Consider the following 14,558-nt stretch of genomic DNA (forward strand, 5'->3'; position numbering starts at 1 on the left):
GCTACCGGTGTTTGTCCCATAGGCACTAAGTCTATAGTTGCCAATGTATACTCACGTCATCTTCTATCTCTCATCATTCATCTACCCATCTCATACCTAACATATTCGTAAAAATACATATACAGTTTAAATTCTTTAAAATATGTATAAAACGTTCATCCAACATGCACAACAAGTATTCAGATAATATGCACACATAGCACGTAGTTTATATTAAATACTTCATATCTATGTGTAAGATGAAAGAGACTATGCACTCACAACACGTAAATTATATAATAAATACTTCATATCTATGTGTAAGATGAAAGGGACCATGCACTCACCTGATAGGTGGTGACTCAACACTCGGACAGCGCTTCGATACTCTCAAAACAACTTCCTTCGATAAAACCTAGTACCAATACCACTAGGGTTTAGTCTAACGATAACGGTGACTAATTAATAGTCTAGCTATTATTATTATTATATAAGAGTTAAATAACACTCAATATAACTCATAATAATAGCCCCAATACTTATTATAAGTTCCTAATAAAGTTAATATATTAAAACATAAGCTATACTAAAGATAGGGTAGGCATAGCTCACTTACAGAGGGTTTTCTCGAAAACCGGGCTTCGTTGGAGCAGCGTTTCCCGAGCCGAAAGGCTCTTTTCTCGGAGCCGTCGGGCGCTCCGGAGCTTCCGCCTCGTGCTAGCGAGTTACCCTAGGCTTTAGGGGGTTAGGGAGGCTTAGAGAGAGAGTTTAGAGAGAGAAAGAAGGTTTGGAAGGTGTGAGAATGAATGGAACCCGACACCTCTATTTATAGTGGAAAAAACCTGATGGACTCGCCGAGGCTGAGTCATGACTCACCGAGTTGGTGCATGTGGTGGCCTTCTGGTGGTGCCACATGTCCAATTCTGGTGGTGCCACGTCACCCCATATCGCGTATCAGCCTTCAAACTTAGAAAAGTCATAACTTTCGCATACGAGCTCCGTTTTCTACATCCTTTATATCCACACGTAGGTAAAATCAAGATCTACAACTTTCGTTTAGACTCCGTCGGCTAATTCTCGACCGATCTCAAATTTAACAGTAGGAGGCGTTTAGACTGTTAAATGACCGCGAAGAATTCATAACTCCTTCATACGGACTCCGTTTTCGTCTGTCTTTATACCATTGAGTTCCTATTAATGAGATCTTCAACTTTCATTTAGATCGCATAAGCCAAAAACCGCTTGAACTAAAATTCGAGTTTCGAGTCGTGCACTGCTAAGTCGAATCTTAGAAAAATCATAACTTCCTCATACGAAGTCAGATTTGGGCGTTCTTTTTATGGACGCTCTTAGTTTAACATATTCTACAAATTTCATTTATATCACTAAGGTAAAAAGTCCTCCATCGTAAATTCACTATTTACGCTTTCCGGTGCCGTGCCGGTTCCGTCGCGAAACTTCGACGGGCCATAACTTCTTCGTTATAACTCGGATTTCGGCGTTCTTTATATGTACGGAAACCTTGTGTGGTTAAGATTATTTATTCTAAATAATCTTTTGTCAAAAAGTCATTTTCGACCCCTATTGCCTCTAAATTGATTAGCCCGGATCTGCGGGCGTTACAATTATCTCCCCTTAAGATGATTACGTCCCGGAATCATCAACGAAATAGGGTAGTATAATGACTCCATATGTTATCTCTTCATCCTAGTTAATAATTATAACTTCTATGCTGCTTCGAACGAGTATCTAACTCTTGCACTCCTTGTCTGCAGGCGGTGCTCGGTCTTGCACCTGCTCGTTAGATTGTCAATCATGACCTTCATGTAACAACATCATTCTTTATCAGAGACTACTTCTTCTTCTTAACAAAATTAGGATAAGTTAATTTGATTACTACAATTGACTGGTGTGTCATATTCTAATGACCTATCATCGTATGTTGCAACGCTAAGACTCAAGTCTCTTAGAGTCAAATTCCGGAATGGAATATGCCTTCCTTCATGGTCTAATGTGTTATAATAACATGTAGCATTTCTAGCCACCAGCTTCTTCGAGCGCGATATTTCTATTGATCGCTTTGATTTCAATCGTTTGGTTTAAGTCGGACGCTACATCGACCTTGATTTTCTAAACCACATAGCATACTTAGCGTAGTCGGACTCAATTCGATATGACCACTAGGGTCGGATTATCAACAATCTTCTTAGTCATTACCGAAACGATGGTAACAACACACTTGAATAAAACGAAATCAATTACTAGCTTCTTGGTAACCTTGTGACTTTCACTGATCCAAGTGTGAGTCCTGTGCTTCCGGTAGTATAGGCCTCTACTACCATTCACACCTACTCATACTCGTCCCAAGTATTGTCTCGCAGTTTCCCAAGTCACCATGCAGCAAATCACACAACAATTTCACACACCAGATAACAAAACAAAGATTTTATTATTTCTCGAAACTATTACATAGGTGTTCAAGTTCACCCTAGACTATGCCTCTACTAGGCTACATCATACGAAACTATGGCTACTGCATAATCCGATCTTCGGGTAAGAAGTCCTCATTCTTGATTCCTTGCATGGTTCTCTGCCTCGTCAAGGATCATGTGAAATGCCCTCGGCCTTGGTGGCGTTTCTGGTCTTGCTGCTTTATTTTTCCTTGGGCAGTCTCTGGACATGTGCCCCTTGCCTCCACATCCGTAGCATACTTTATCATTATGCGTGCAGTCTTTGGAATAGTGACCAGTCCTCCCACACTTGTAACAAGTCACTTCTTCGTTGCACTTTCCACCATGCTTGTTCTTGCATCTATCACACCATCTTGCTTCACCTCCATCTGCTCCTCCAAGCTTTGAGAATTTGCTTTCCTTGTTCGGCCTCGAAGATCCTTCAAACTTCCGCTTCTCTCCTACCTTATCTTTTTCTAGACCCTTTTCTCTTATCTGGGCCTCTACGTTCTTAGCTGCCCTAACAGCTGCTTTCAAAGTAGTTGCCATTTTGACCATTGGGCCAAAGTCAGTGGGCAGTCCGTTACCAAACCTATCAATCTTGGAGAGTTCAGTAGGCACCAAGTAGGGGAATAGCTTCATCCTTTCGGTGAATGCGGTGGCATACTCATCAACACTCATCTTCCCTTTCTTCAGGTTCTGAAACTCGTTGTTTAGGTCTATCAGATCTATCTCCGAGTAGTATTGCATTTTCAACTGTTCCAAAAACTCTTCCCATGATATCCTTAAGGCTTCTCCTCGTGGCATCGTATCTGCCAATAGCTTCCACCAGCTCAAGACTCCAGTTTTAAGCTGTCTTATTGCGAAGACAGTCTTCTATTTCTCGTTACAGCTGCAGCTCTCAAAGGCATGACCGTACACATCCTCTTGTTTATAAATCATGATTTTGGGAGACTCTGATGTTGAAAATGTTTTGAAAACTATGTTTTGTAAACAATTTATGAATTTGGGTTTGTTTTAAAAAGTTTAAATATCTTGTGATTATTTATGGGTGTTACAAAGAGGCCGAAGACCTCTGATTCCCGTACCAGAGGCTAGTAGAGTCAGGGCTGTTGCGTCAAGTGCGGTAAGCCATACAATGCGGCTTATCGAGTGACGGGTTCAAGAGTTTTTAATTGTGGTCGTTCGAGCCACATGAGTAGGGACTGCCCCAGGGATGCTCTGATTTACTTCCATTGTAATCAGACCGACCATAAAAAGGCTGATTGAATAATTAAATAATTGTACTATGATGTTACAAATATTATGATTTGGTGTTGGATTTTAAAACAATTGATGAATAATTTGATAGACTTCCAATGAAAAATTTTATTACTGTTTTTGGGTTGTTACGGTAGGAGGTTGCAAAACTTCCAGATCTAAGGTTGTTTTAAGCTTCAAGGTTGTTCTCCTTTCCTTCTTCTTCCTCTATGAGCACCACAACACACACAAATGGCTAAAGAAGGCTCAAAAATGAATTAGGGTTTGCAAAGGTCGAAGTTGGGGCTGGAGGTTGATGAAAGAAAGAGGACTTGGGACTTAAGGACGCTTAAATAGGGCCCCAACCCTAAATATTAGGGTTTGAGGTTTTGGCAAGTACACCCTACGTACATAATGTACGCCTAACATACACGTGCTCAGACTAAAAATTACAAAATGCCATTTTGGGGTAATTTGTAGCAATTCTCACACATAAGGGCTAAAATGCAATTAACTCTCGTACTTAGGATTAAAAATGGAAATAACTCAACATCAAGATGTTACAACATCAAAATTATCATTAGAAAATGTAACAAGTTCAAAAGAATGCAACACATATGCTTCTATTCCTAAAACCCAAGTCAATCTAAAGGCATATATCTCATAAGAGTGCTAAATTATGGTCTACATACCAAACAAAATATTTAAGTTTCAAAATAGAGTGATACTATATCAAAATCATATCATAACAATGTTCAAGTTAACCACACAACCCGTGCCTTCAAAATATTCTCGCTAATCATTATTCCAACTCTAGTATTCAATTTGAGTACATGTTAAAATAATTTAGGTAATGAATGCCTAGTGAGAATAGCTGAGGTTGACTCATTTATAGTAAGTGGTGATATCAATAATCACACTCGATTCAAAACCCCACTAATCAAATGGAAACATGAAATATTCCAAACTAAAGTTTAGGGTGTTATAGACCCAAATTACAAAGTCATATGTTAGTTATTACATACAACTCAAAGTTAGAGTCGACGTCAACGCCAAAGTTAAGGATTCACTAACCCATAATCCAAAATCAAAGGTTCAATATAGTAAAATAAACCAAATTATAATATAGGACAACCTTGGTTAGCTAACAATATCAACAAGCTTTTAAAGTTGTAATAAAATCTATTTGTGAAATTCAATCTACATTTAATAGTAATGCACATTGTATCCATTCCACTCCCAAGTCAATCTCAGTAAGTTCAAGCTCACAGTGATGATTAATTAGTGCTCATGTGCCAACTTCAACCAACACAAATACACTTGTAACACCCCCTTCTAGTTAAACTAGGTGACTTATGAACCATCACACAAACACCACATAAGTGGTAGTTAGCCACACTCGTTTCCCATCCTAAATAAATGTACAAATAGGATGCTAAAAAGGTTTTGAAACCAACAAGTTTCTCAAGTGAGTAAAACATTTTCGAAAAAACGTTTCATGCTATGCATAAATGATACTTGTAGCATGACACATTGCATATAAGGTATCATATATAAATATCAACAAAGAAATATGAAATACAAAAAGTAATATAAGGACATGTACTCTCGCTAAACACATCCCAAGCCAAAAGCTAAGCCTCCTTACTTTTTAATGGAAATAAAGAGCTTCTATTTGTCACATATTGATTAACAACCAAAGGTTACAAAATGACCAAAATACCCTTGAATGGTTCCCAAACTTTCTTAATCTTATTTTATGGTTAAAACACTTATTACAACTCTACATGGAAGCTTTATGGGCATTAAGAGGTTAGATGTCTTGAATACATAACATAGAGTTGTTTTAGGCTCATATAGTTATATGACATGTGTAAAATTTGTATTACAATTTATATGCTCATTTAATATACATAGCTAACAATTTCAAGATCTTTTCCACTTTAAGCATTGTATTTTGGTTCTTTTGCTCCCTAACTTTACCAATACCTATATATGACTTAAACAAGTCATGACATCTATTAATGACCTTTAATAAGTACTTAACCCATTCATGACTTAATATGCGAAACTCATAATATCTTATGGATTCAAGGCTTCCATTAAGACATGATTTATCTCTATGTCATAACCAATGAGTTAATTATCTAGGTACAGTGGAAGGCAACAAATTTCACTCTAATTAAAGTATCATCATGTTTCTTAAGGAATAGTGTTTTGAGGTTATAAGTTTTGACGAGATGCGATGAGACTAGAGCCTATATGCGGTGATGCTCTAAAGGTTCAAAATTCAAATACTTTTTTTTCTCTAGTTCGTTTATTGTTTTCATGGTTTAGTGTTGGGAATAGTTTTTCGACTCTTTTTTTAACCCTAGAAGGTTCAAACTTGTGAGATTCAACATAGGTTCATTCAAATTAAATTTTAGAGTGTTTAAATTGAAAGTGATCACCATACCACATTGATGGTGGTTAACTTTTGGTTTTGGTTTTTTGAGTTTTAAGGGTGTTTTGGTCTTCTTATTTTGTAGACTTTTGTACTCTTTTTCTCTAAGTTCCTGCTAGAATTCTTAATTTAAATTTTATATCGTTTAAAAAAGAAATTATAATAATATAAAATACATGTTTAAATTCCCGTCGAAAACCAAATCGTTGTTACTTGTATGGTGATATTCCTTTTTTAGTTTTTTTTTTATTAAAAACGCGCTTTTGACTAAAAAAGTATTATTGTGATTTGTGTCGTATTTTTATTTTATTTTCAGATGAGCCCAATATTGGATCGGAGGACCGTTTGACGAATTACTGAATCAGAACAATTTTCACGAACCAGGCTACGCAAAACAAGCGTAGTATAAATCTCCCTCTCTCCCTCTCTCTCTCTTTCTCTCTCTCTCTCTCTATACATTCACTCACTTTGATACAAGGGAGGAAAATCCAGTTAATCATCGAAGAAGGATACTCTGATTCTGTCTGGATTACAGATTGTTGTAGATATTTCGCTGGTTTTTAGAACCCTAATTTTGCGCATTTTTGGATGGGAATCAATTCAATACATTGGTGTTGAACAAAGTGATTGAATTATTCGCTGCAAGTATAATCTTGGTGGATCTGGTTATGATGAAAAAGTGGCTGGGGAGGTTTTTGTTTACATCAGAGAGAATTAATTTGAGGGGATTCATCGTCGGTGGTGCTAGGGTTCTCTTGTATGTTTGACAAGAAATTAGGGGATCATTATGCAGCTACACTTCTCACCTAGCATGAGAAGTGTAACGATATCGAGCAGCAATGGGTTTATTGACTTGATGAAGATCAAGGTCGCAGCTCGGCACATTTCTTATCGAACTCTTTTCCATACCTTCCTCATCCTAGCGTTCTTGCTACCTTTTGTTTTCATCCTCACCGCTCTTGTTACCCTAGAAGGTGTCAACAAGTGCTCCTCATTCGGTACGCCACTACTTTTTCTTTAATTAATCACTTCTTGATCTACTTTTCTCTCATCTAATTGTTATAATACACACACATATATATGTGATCAATCAGAAATTAGGACTGCATTGTAGATCTTGATTTCTTTTATTGTTGTTATTATTGTTTCTTAATTCCATCAACCGGGATGTGAAAATTATATTTCAACCTCTCACCACCTTACTGTTTCTAGATCTTGATTTGACTCTTTGGCTTGATCAAAATTTTGACAAGAAGAGTGATCTTAGGTAGAATTTTTGGATTCTTTTCAAGTTAAAAGTTGATAGGGAAAGGAGAGTATTTATTCTCAATATGGTTTGCTTAGATGGGCAAGCAATCTAATATGCTTTCTAATCTTTCTAATTGAGTTCATGGAATCTTAAATCCTATATAATTAATCTATATTTCCATGATGCAGATTGTTTAGGCAGGCGTTTGGGTCCAAAGCTTCTTGGAAGGGGTGATGATTCAGGGGTAAAAATACTACTTAACAGTTTCTTTATTTTTTAGTTGTTAGATACATTTCAAACTCTACATGCATACACTGTATCTAGAAACTTATACCATTGTCCTTCTTGTGGAAAAAAAAAACAGAAACTTGTTAAAGACTTTTACAAGATCCTTAATCAAGTGAACCCCGAAGAAGTTTCACATGAACTACAAATCCCTGATAACTTTACACAGCTTGTCTCTGAAATGAAAAGCAACAAGTACAGTGCCAAAGATTTTGCTATCATCTTGAAAGGAATGGTATGAAATTGAAAGCCAAGAGACAACATTGACATCTTTTTGAATTGAAGAAGTTTCACCATTATTGTTTAACACGTTTTCTAAATGAATTTGACAGATGGAGAGATCCGAGAGGGAGATTAGAGAATCTAAACTCCAAGAACTAATGAACAAACATTTTGCAGCAAGTTCAGTTCCAAAAGGCATCCATTGTCTCTCTTTGAGATTAACCGATGAATACTCATCTAACGCCCATGCACGCCGCCAGTTGCCCTCACCGGAATTTCTCCCTGTTCTTTCTGACAACTCATATTACCATTTTATCCTTTCAACCGACAACATCTTGGCAGCTGCTGTTGTAGTCACTTCTGCAGTCCAGTCATCTCTAACACCTGAAAAGATTGTTTTCCATGTCATCACTGATAAGAAAACATACGCAGGCATGCATTCATGGTTTGCCTTAAACCCCATCTCCCCTGCCATTATTGAAGTCAAAGGTGTTCATCAGTTTGACTGGTTGACCCGAGACAATGTTCCTGTTCTTGAAGCCGTAGAAAATCATAATGGAATCCGTAATTACTATCATGGAAATCATATATCAGGCACTAATGTTGGTGATACTGTTACTCCAAGATCATTTGCCTCAAAATTACAAGCTAGAAGCCCTAAATACATATCCTTGCTCAATCATCTTCGCATATATCTCCCAGAGGTAACAAGTAATTTGATTTTCTCGTAAATTACAAAATGGTCCCTATGCTTTCTGATTTTTACCATGTTTTTGCAATTTTGGCCCCTTGGCTCAAGTTTTCATATCGATTTTGGTCCTTGTTTCAAGGTTCTTAGTCTAGGAATCAAAATCAATATGAAACCTTGAAATAAGGACCAAAATTGAGAAAGTTATCAAATTTAGGCTAAACACTGTAAAAATAGAAAGCACATGGACCCTTTTTGTAATTTATTTAAAATTTTTGTATGCATCTGAAGTTTAGATTTGAAAAATGGTTATTATATGCACAGCTATTCCCGAACCTTGAGAAGGTGGTTTTCTTGGATGATGATGTTGTAATTCAAAGGGATTTGTCTCCACTTTGGGAAGTTGACCTTGGTGGAAAAGTCAACGGGGCTGTTGAAACGTGTAAAGGTGAAGATTCATGGGTAATGTCTAAAAGATTCAGAAACTACTTCAACTTTTCTCACCCACTGGTGGCAAAAAGTTTGGATCCAAATGAGTGTGCTTGGGCATATGGGATGAATGTGTTTGATCTGCGTGCATGGAGGTTGACCGACATAAGAGAAACCTATCATTCATGGCTTAAAGAGGTATGTAATTGTAATGTATCATCATAAATCATAATTTCTTTCTTTCTTTCTTTCTTCTTGAGACATGTCGCAAAAAAAGATAATTTTTTTAATATATTTGTTGCAGAATCTAAGGTCGAATTTGACATTATGGAAACTTGGGACTTTGCCACCAGCTTTGATTGCATTTAGGGGACATGTGCAAGGTATTGATCCTACGTGGCATATGTTGGGGCTGGGATACCAGAAGAAGACAAACATTGAGAGTGTAAAGAAGGCAGCTGTGATACATTACAATGGGCAATCAAAACCATGGTTACAGATAGGCTATGAACATCTTCGACCTTTTTGGTCAAAATATGTGAATTACTCCAATGAGTTTGTCAAGAATTGTCACATCTTGGAGTAGTGATTGCTTTGGGCATGAACAAAAGGATGTGTAAAAGAACATTCAGTCATATATATATATATGGGAAGATCAAAGTATGTTGTCAATTATAGAAGAAGCAAGAAATCATAGCCACAAATAGAATTGGCAAAAGTCAAAAGGACAAAGGTTGCCACCTGGAACAAAGATTAATGCATGAGTGAGAGTGGTGGCAGTGTAAGAAGATTGATTCTTTTTGCCTTTTTGGTATGTAACACAAGACTTTCTTTATTTTTGCCTATATTTTTTAGCCAATAGGAATTACGTTCAACTTTAGGCTAATTAGCTTAAGAAATTATGATGATTCTTTCTTAATTTTCTCTTGATTTTACATATAATTGTGTCTTGAGTTTTTTACTTTTTATCTTTTTAGGCAGCAGTAGTAGTACAAGGTTGGAATTGCTTTGTTACAGGAACTTCACATATGCCAAGTATTTGTATTCATGAGAAACATTTATAATGAATGTGCAGTAAATTCTTTTTTGATTTTACATAATTGTGTTACGTTATGCACTGATAGGAACTAGTTGTATGTTGTGCATGAACAATTGTAACATCATCTACATATACATTCATGGGATGGAAAAGAGAGCTAGATTTTTGGTAAGAATTGCAGCATCATTGCTCGTGTCTTATGATCAGCTGAAAGCCCAAGTTCACGCATTTCCTGATACAACTTAGTGGCCGATTCTGTCTTTTCTCTCAAACAAAACCCCTGAACAGCAGCATTGTAAAGATGTGCATTTGGAGGAACAAGCTGCGCATAGTAAAAAAGTAAACCCATAATTCATACCATAATTGCAACTGATTTTAACAAATTAAACAGAAAAGTTAAAACTCACTTTCAAGATTTCATGCACTTCGTCATAGAGGGAACCCCATATGCAAGATCTAATCAGTGACAACAAAGTTAAAGTGTCGGGATTGTGTTTTTTATGAACCATGTGTTGGTATACCTGCAATGCAACTTTTGGCTCATTTCCAACCTCACAAGCTCCAATCACACGACAATATGATGTAACAGGAATCTCCAATCCCAAATCCTCCATCTCCCATAGTATCTGCAACCCTCTTCTCCAAGATCCAAGCTTGTTGCAGGCTGTTAATGCAGTATTGTATAAATGCAATCCCAACTCAGATGGGGATTCTTGCTGGATTTTCTCAAATAACTCAAGTGCATCACTGTATTGATCCGCTCTACATAGAGCAATGAGAAGTGCATTCCAAGTGTATGATGTAGGAACATGCCCTAAACATCTCATGCAATCATACACTTTAAATGCAAGATTCACCTGACCATTGTTCCCAAGTGAATGAATCAATGCATTGAATACAATGATGTTTGGATTCTCTTTTCTTTTCATCATATCACGAAAAACACTTAACGCGAAATCCCATCTCCCATCTTTCACAAACGACATTACTGCAGCTTCCATGGTGCGAGTGTCTGGTTCAACCTCGTTTTGAACCATTTCAAGATACGCTTCAACTGCTAATCCGTACTGACAAAACCCTAGAAACATGGTGACTAACAACCGATATGTTACTGAGTTTCCTACACAGTCGTTCTCCTTCATCTTCCTCCAAATCCATTCACTTTTAATCCAATCTTTTTCGTCGCGACAAAATGTCAGCATCATGTTGAACAAAACTTGGTCGGCTTTTATTGTTTCTTCTTTATCGTCTATGAGCTCCTGAAACATTTGAAACGCGGCTTCAAAGCCTCTAGCTTTTGCAACTCCTTGTAAGATTAAGTTGTAGCTATGTCCACTTGTTCGACCACTTGATCTCATGGATTCAAAGACTTGCAGAGCATCATCAAGCTCTTCCTTCCTCAACAAACACGAGAGAAGAGCATTGAAGGCATGTGATTCAGGTCTTAGACCCATGAAATCCATGGAGGCGTAAAGCTCCAATGCGCTTCTAACCTTATCTGCTCTGCTCAGCTTCAAAAGGCGCCACGACAGATTCTTTTCATCCCTTTCCTCTAAAAACTGCAGTCTGTTCTCAGAAACAAGGGAAGAAGGCATGCTAACATCGTCAACGTCTTCTTCTCCATCGTCCCACATGGGATGTTCATTAAGAACCGATCCGTATGCTATTGAAACCTTGGGTAAATACCTGTCAAGTCTAGTACTTCCAGAATTACGGCAGGAAGACACTACTCTCCGTTTCGCACTCCAACTGTTCGATGTAATGTCTGAACTAAAAATTTCAGAAAATCTTGAAATATGTATGCGTGTATGATAGTATTCAGAGAGCCCAAGGTTCGGTACATGAAAAACAACCGAAGTCGTCAAAGATGCAGCCATAAATCACCCTAAGCAACCAAGCTTAGTAGCTTTCACTAATTCACTCAAAAAGGTCGAGAAGCGAACCAAGAAAATAAACTGAAAATAGGTCGAGATAGATATTCATATAATACAGACGCAAAAAATTTCGCGAACGTCTACGAAGGAAGCAGGGTTTTGTGTATTGACTCTGTGAGTGGAGCAGACTGCAGAGAATTTCAAAACTGTTTGGACCAAAATGGAGAAGGCTCTGGTAGCAAATGCGTATTCCCATAAAAATCTTTCTCTTTTCATATCTTAACAATGTACCATTTTTTATGCACAACGTACAAACCAAGAGACAGTCAATCTCGCCTTGACCTTTCCCTACATATAAAGTTCTGGGCGCCCCCTTTCCCTAAAACCCTCCTTTTTCAATCCCAGGTTCCCCGCGCAACGATTTTATTAATGGAAGAAAAAAACGAGCTTGCAGAAACGGGTAAGTTAAATTACGAGTTTCAGAGCGTAAGTATTAATTCTTTTACTCTGGGTAATGCTCGATTAGGTCAAATTTGATACTAAAGAAAAACCCTTGTATAATTTTACCTTCGTTTTGATGCAACATACAGAAAAAGCAGAAGATGGTGAAGAAGTAGCAGTAGAGGAAGTGGAGGATGAACAGTCGAAAATGGAAGGAATGGCATCAATAGCGTTGTTACCAGATGGGTCAATCTCGGGTCATTTTGTTCATCTTCCCCATTCCGTTTGTTACGGCATTCATGGCACTGGTATTTCCGAACTTCATCGATGCATTATTTCCCTTTTCCAAATACCATTGAAGCTGTTTTGTTTGTCTCCATCTCTAGAAGATGTTTTTGGGTAATAAATGTGTTGCCATGAAAACAGAGATAGCATGTGAAAGGGAATGTAGCAGGGGTGAAGACTACCGTTTGGTCAAACTGACTATAATAGACTTCAATGTAAGTTTAATCTTTAGCTTGGCACTTATATAATCTTTTGTAATCAGTTTTTACATGTTGTTACAGAGGAAGAAAGAAAGGGATGTAGTGGTTGAACGAAGAGGCCATGATGCTGCACGCTTATGTAACATTGATCATGCTCATGGGTGGGTATTCATTATGTAAAATAATAATATTTTTAGACATTATTTACATTGTAAATATATTCAAATAAACTCATGAATTTTTCCATTTCTTGACAGATGGGAGAAGGATGTGGTTAGTTTAGTTGCCAACGAGCAAGAGAAGAGGAAGATTGCAATTTCTTTTGAGTGTGAAACGCTTAAAGCTGATGAAGCAGCAGAAGGGCATATTAGGCAGTTCATGCCCAAATTAACTGGATTGGATGCTGTTGGTAAGCATATCTAGTTCATACTCAGTGGGATTTGTGTTTCTCAGTTGTTAATGAATAATGAATGTGCACCTTAAAAATATGCAGTTAATATTGGGAAGATGAGTATCACAGGTTTGGACTTCAAAGCAGAAGTGGGACGTGTGGAGCCAAGTTCCTAAACTTATGATCCAAACAACATTTTTGATCCAAGTATAAATCTACCCTTTGTTAAAATTTGTTTATATAAAATCCATCACTGTTAGAATTAATGATTCGTTTGATGATAAACATGGTTGATGAAGCTAAATGCTTGAGAGCGATTATATTGACGGAGATGAGTAGTTTATTATAGACTCAAGATGAATCTAACTATAGCAACAATGGTCCCTAAACTATATGGAAGTACAAAATTAGATATAAGTATGCTAACAATCAAATTTTAGGCTTTTATTGTAGGAAAAAGGCAGTCACATATTACAAGATTTGTCGTCACAAACATTAGTTACATTTCAAAGTCTGTCGTTAGAAAAAGTAATCGATTATTTAAAACGAGTAGCTTTATTAAAGTTTCTAGTCCAATTTGAATTGAAATTCTACGTGTATTATAATATTTTATTCGTTATAAACATGTCAAATGGTCTGAATATAGATTCCAGGCGATCCATATGATAAAAGTCTAGTATATGTGATCTAACTCTTCTAAGTGATAAGATTTTCGCCTTTCCAAAAGAAAAAAAAAATGATAAGAAAGATACAAGGTAAAACTTATTGTGGCCTAAGTCTATATTATTATTTTTTAGGAAAGGGAAATAAACAATTATAAAAGAGTAAATTACACAAATACTCTCATGGGACAATGTCTATACTTTTTATTTATTTATTTTAAACACGAACCATCCATTATGGTTTGTTTTTGTATTGGTTTGGTCTATATTCAACAGAAAAGGATTAAATTATCATTACTTATATATATATATATATATATATATATATATATATATATATATATATATATATATATATATATATATATATATAGGGTTAGGTTCATTTGAGACCACTTATATTTTGTGAGACTGTGAGACGTATTTTTTTATTTTTTATTTTTTTTTAATTTTTTTTAGTTAATTCATGTTCCGAAAATAATATTTAAAAAAATAATTTTTTGATTTTTCCATTTATTTTGCATTTTAAAATTAATGTACAGTGTAATATTCTATTTACAATATTTCACGTATTTTTAAAAAAAAATAGATTTTTTTTATTTATTTTTAATTTTTTTTAGTTAATTCAAGTTCCGAAAATAATATTTAAAAAAAGAATTTTAGATTTTTCCATTTATTTTGC

General features: G+C 36.2%; 3 protein-coding genes across 4 annotated transcripts; 2 read left to right on the forward strand and 1 right to left on the reverse strand.

Annotated features, from left to right (window-relative positions):
- Positions 1-6,437: 6,437 nt before the first annotated feature.
- Positions 6,438-10,048, forward strand: LOC145032151 (putative galacturonosyltransferase 14). Of its 2 annotated transcripts, XR_013677077.1 has the most exons (7): positions 6,438-7,109; positions 7,549-7,604; positions 7,725-7,880; positions 7,978-8,571; positions 8,880-9,182; positions 9,289-9,795; positions 9,962-10,048. XR_013677077.1 is itself a non-coding variant. In XM_078980858.1 (6 exons), the coding sequence occupies exons 1-6, from the start codon at positions 6,899-6,901 to the stop codon at positions 9,568-9,570; spliced, it is 1,602 nt and encodes a 533-aa protein (XP_078836984.1). In that variant the 5' UTR covers positions 6,438-6,898; the 3' UTR covers positions 9,571-9,945. The 2 variants fall into 2 exon arrangements, 1 of the variants encoding a protein (XP_078836984.1); XM_078980858.1 differs by lacking the exon at positions 9,962-10,048 and having other exon boundaries at positions 9,289-9,945.
- EMB2076 (Pentatricopeptide repeat (PPR) superfamily protein) lies at positions 10,006-12,131 on the reverse strand. The gene is made up of 2 exons (XM_078980856.1): positions 10,431-12,131; positions 10,006-10,345 (listed from the first exon to the last, which is right to left on the reverse strand). The coding sequence occupies exons 1-2, from the start codon at positions 11,898-11,900 to the stop codon at positions 10,181-10,183; spliced, it is 1,635 nt and encodes a 544-aa protein (XP_078836982.1). The 5' UTR covers positions 11,901-12,131; the 3' UTR covers positions 10,006-10,180.
- A 29-nt stretch (positions 12,132-12,160) lies between these two features.
- LOC145032152 (uncharacterized) lies at positions 12,161-13,540 on the forward strand. The gene is made up of 6 exons (XM_078980859.1): positions 12,161-12,357; positions 12,488-12,646; positions 12,765-12,838; positions 12,905-12,984; positions 13,081-13,232; positions 13,317-13,540. Exons 1-6 carry the CDS (start codon positions 12,183-12,185, stop codon positions 13,388-13,390), a joined length of 714 nt encoding a protein of 237 aa, XP_078836985.1. The 5' UTR covers positions 12,161-12,182; the 3' UTR covers positions 13,391-13,540.
- Positions 13,541-14,558: the final 1,018 nt, after the last annotated feature.

The sequence above is a fragment of the Lactuca saligna genome, chromosome 2 (assembly GCF_052625555.1).
Source record: "Lactuca saligna cultivar CGN05327 chromosome 2, ASM5262555v1, whole genome shotgun sequence".
Classification (NCBI taxonomy): domain Eukaryota; kingdom Viridiplantae; phylum Streptophyta; class Magnoliopsida; order Asterales; family Asteraceae; genus Lactuca; species Lactuca saligna.

Coding starts and splice junctions, on each gene's coding strand:
- LOC145032152 (XM_078980859.1), top strand. CDS start 12,183: ATGTACCATTTTTTATGCACAACGTACAAACCAAGAGACAGTCAATCT. Junction 12,647..12,764: donor TTACGGCATTCATGGCACTG/GTATTTCCGAAC, acceptor CCATGAAAACAG/AGATAGCATGTGAAAGGGAA. Junction 12,985..13,080: donor AACATTGATCATGCTCATGG/GTGGGTATTCAT, acceptor ATTTCTTGACAG/ATGGGAGAAGGATGTGGTTA.
- EMB2076 (XM_078980856.1), bottom strand. CDS start 11,900: ATGGCTGCATCTTTGACGACTTCGGTTGTTTTTCATGTACCGAACCTT. Junction 10,346..10,430: donor AAGTGCATGAAATCTTGAAA/GTGAGTTTTAAC, acceptor TACTATGCGCAG/CTTGTTCCTCCAAATGCACA.
- LOC145032151 (XM_078980858.1), top strand. CDS start 6,899: ATGCAGCTACACTTCTCACCTAGCATGAGAAGTGTAACGATATCGAGC. Junction 7,110..7,548: donor CAACAAGTGCTCCTCATTCG/GTACGCCACTAC, acceptor TCCATGATGCAG/ATTGTTTAGGCAGGCGTTTG. Junction 7,881..7,977: donor CTATCATCTTGAAAGGAATG/GTATGAAATTGA, acceptor TGAATTTGACAG/ATGGAGAGATCCGAGAGGGA.